This window comes from Babylonia areolata, chromosome 12 (genome assembly GCF_041734735.1).
Source record: "Babylonia areolata isolate BAREFJ2019XMU chromosome 12, ASM4173473v1, whole genome shotgun sequence".
Taxonomy (NCBI): domain Eukaryota; kingdom Metazoa; phylum Mollusca; class Gastropoda; order Neogastropoda; family Buccinidae; genus Babylonia; species Babylonia areolata.
In genome coordinates this window covers 19,462,421-19,466,264 of record NC_134887.1, presented here as the reverse complement: position 1 = coordinate 19,466,264, position 3,844 = coordinate 19,462,421, and the positions used below count along the sequence as shown (strand labels likewise).

The 3,844-nt window shown below is 44.1% G+C and overlaps 1 protein-coding gene across 3 annotated transcripts in view; it reads right to left on the bottom strand.

Moving 5' to 3' along the window:
• Positions 1-592: 592 nt before the first annotated feature.
• The window catches only part of LOC143288423 (chitin deacetylase 8-like), a 12,174-nt gene continuing 8,922 nt past the window's right edge, over positions 593-3,844 (bottom strand). For all 3 annotated transcript variants that reach the window (XM_076596896.1, XM_076596895.1, XM_076596894.1), the window contains exons 6-7: positions 3,210-3,333; positions 593-1,569 (exon numbers count right to left, since the gene is read on the bottom strand). In XM_076596896.1, the coding sequence (XP_076453011.1) occupies positions 1,465-1,569; positions 3,210-3,333 (229 nt within the window). In that variant the 3' untranslated portion in view covers positions 593-1,464. The remainder of the gene's footprint in view (positions 1,570-3,209; positions 3,334-3,844) is intronic.

The window sequence follows — 3,844 nt, the reverse complement described above, 5'->3', positions numbered from 1 at the left end:
AGTCAGAATGGTGTGTGTGTGTGTGTGTGTGTGTGTGTGATGGTCTCTCAATTTCAGCGATAACAACAAATACTGAACAAATGAATAAATAAATCGATAAATAGATAAATAAATAGATAACACTATGGCGTCTTTGAATGTCAAAACCGTCAGACTGTCAATTTAAAAAATGTCAGCCAGCTGAAGACATGTATGAGCCAAATCAACACCAGTCCCAATTTTGTGTGTCATATACGTGAACAAAAGGTGGAATTACTGAATGCAATGTCAGAGTTTGAGTTCGAGTTCAGTCTGTGTGTGTGTGTGTGTGTGTGTGTCACTGAGTCCGCACCGTCACACACCAATGCACTTTCACCAGTGACACGAACAGAACACATGTATTCAAGCACGCACGCACACTTTAGTGAAACGCCGCAGGCATGAGCACGGCGCGCGTGGCAGACATCCTTCCCCCGGCCTCCTCGCACGCACCGGCTCACGCACTGACACTGACACACACTGACACAGCGACACGCACGCGCACACACACACACATTGACACACATGCGCGCGCACACACACACACACACACACACACACACGTACACCACAGTGATTTTGAAGCTTTTATTGAGAAAATGACAGACGCATTATCACCACTTCAGTTGAATTAACGTACAAACATTCAACAATTCTTAAACTGTGTGATTCAGTTGCATATGTTTTCATATGGCACCTTCTTTCTCCTCCATTTCCAGATTGGCAAGACATGAGAGAAGTCAAGAGAAAAATAAACCCTTTTCTATTAGTATTATTCTTATTGCCGTCTGCTTTTGAAACTGATCAGTAATAATAACTTAGACAACATTCATTATCAAACTGACAAGACTAAAACCGAGATAGAAAATACTTTGATTTGACAGAAGTTAGATACTGATGAAAGAGAGGAAAGTAATATGACAAAACAAAACAAAGCACAAAACCATCATCACTTTCAGAACTGCTCGCAACACAACAAAACCTTTCTTTGTTCTGACTGACTGATATTCGGCTGCTCTTCAGTCGTGTTAATCTGTCGATCTTTACACAGATGCGATCTCTGACATGCATAATCGAAGAAAGCAATGCAGATCAATTCAGTCTATCGGAAACTACTTGATCAACACCAAAACAAAAGTAGGAGGGGGGAGGGGTGCGGAAGGGGAGGGGGTGTTGGGGGGGGGGAGATGAATAATTATGGCATAATCACGCATTGGACCACTGACTGAAAGGAAATGGCTGGCAAACACATTTGACAAACAACAACAAAGCAGTCAATGGTAGAAGAATGGATAAAAAGCAAAGAGTATGAAATTCTCTTTTTAAAAAAATTCGACTCGTATGGAAGACACCGAAAACAATCTGTCTCGTCGACACCACTGAAGAAACCATCAGGACCAGGAGACAGACAAAACAGCACGTGCAGACTGAGTTACTCCCCCCTTCTCAATGGGCGCATCCCCAAGGGGCGTAACCAGACTTAGCTCTCCAGCTGGGGACAGGGTAGCGGACCCAGTCCAGAGCCTGGGACACTGTCACGATCCACACGTCCTGCAATGGACAGGGTACATGTCTCCTTGTTACACAAGCTAAATTAACAGCCGCAACGAATGAAGGAAATGAAATGATTTAATAAATTTGAGGGAGGAGGGTGGGAGGGGGTGATGGGGGGATGGGAGTGGAGATTAGGAGCTAAACAAACAAACAAACAAACAAAACAAGAAGAAACAATAATCCTATATCGGCACACACATCCCTCAACACACACACACACACACACACACACACACACACACACACACACACACGCGCGCGCGCGCAAACATATATATATGGTGGTTCGTCCGTCGGGATCGACGAGGACCATCTAGTCATCCTGGGGGTGGGTGGGTAGGGCTCTGTGGGTGCGCAGATGACTGGTCAGGCCAATCCGCGCCCGGAAGGTTCTGACGCAGTGTGGACAGGGGATGGTGGCGGCTGTCGGGGACTTGCTGGCACTGCTTTTCCTGGCCTGTCTGCGTTGCTCTGCTGCAGCGATTCTGTTGGCCTCACAGGATTTGGCGCCTTTGTTGACAGCTGAACGCCACTTTGGTCTGTCCATTGCATTCAGTTCCCACGTGTCGTGGCTGATGTTGAAGGCCTTCAGAGAAGCTTTCAGAGTGTCTTTGAAGTGCTTCTTTTGGCCTCCATGGGAGCGCTTGCCATGTTGGAGTTCGCCGTACAGCAGTTTCTTGGGGAGCCGGTGGTCTGGCATGCAAACTACATGGCCTACCCAGCGCAGCTGGGCCTGCATCAAGATGGTGCAGATGCTGGGCATGTTTGCACGAGTGATCACCTCTGTGTCAGGAATCTTTTCTTGCCACTTTATGCCGAGAAGTTTTCTGAGGCTGGTGGTTTGGAAGTGGTTCAGCTTTTTTTTTTATACATACATACATACATATCGCCCCCCCCCCCCACACACACACACACAAATGTGTGCGTGTATGTGTATGTGTCAGTGTGTGTGTGTGTGTGTGTGTGTGTGTGTGCATGTGTGTGTGTGTGTGTGTGTGTGTGTGTGTGTGTGTGTTGTTGTTGTTGCGATGTGTATGTGTGATAATGATTATGATAACAACAGCGGCAGAATCACACACACACACACACACACACACACACACACACACACACACACACACACAAACAAACAAAAACAAAAAACAAAACAAAAAACAAACAAAAACAAACAAACAAACAAAGCAATAAAAATCGAATACTGCTGCAACAACAACTACTTCTACCATTAACCATATTTAATAATGATTATTATCTTCATCATCTTTTTGTATTCATCATCATCATCATCATAAGAAGAAGAAACTATTACAACAGAACCAGCAACAACAGCAACAATAACAACATCATGATGCTGTTACTGCTGTTGAGGCTGCTGTTGACGATGATGATGGTGATGAAGATGATGATGACGATGATGATGGTGATGATGATGATGATGATGGTAGTGGTGATGATGAAGGTGATGATGATGGTAGTGGTGGTGATGAAGATGATGATGATGATGATGGTAGTGGTGGTGATGAAGATGATGATGATGATGATGGTAGTGGTGGTGGTGAAGATGATGATGGTAGTGGTGGTGATGAAGATGATGATGATGATGATGGTAGTGGTGATGAAGATGATGATAACCATACATTCAAAGATGTGACGTATTTCAGGAACTGTATGGTGCCCTCCTTTTTGTTGGGCACAGTGACCCATTCTGGGTTGATGACCATCATGAAAGGTGACCTCTTTCCGTGGTAGTGATTGATAAAACTGCACAGCAGATCATATGGCATGACTATTCTGCATGGACAAGGAAAGAAAGTTAGCAAAGTTCATTTTCCTTTGACTTTTTTTTAAAGCAAAATAGCCTTTCTTTCAAGCATACAACATCGATAAGAGACAAAGAATGAAAAATAGAAAGACCAACAGACAGACAGACAGACAGACAGACAGAGACAGAGGGTGCAATGTACACTATTAAACATACACGTATTCTTGGTGAAACATTCAGCAAACGATTCGTGACATCATAAATTATCGTAGTAACTTGTGCATGTAAACTCATGAATTCCTTGCAGTGCTTTCTTTTAAGATAGAACTTTTCAGGAGAGGGTGTCAGTCACCAATCGTGATTTAGAGATTGTATTAGTTTTGTTAGAGACAGACAGACAGACAGACAGACAGAGACAGAGGGACAGATAGACAGACAGACACAGAGAGAGAGATACAGAGAGAGGGAAAACGTCTTGTGTAGCATCTCCACTTTCCGGGCTGTATCATC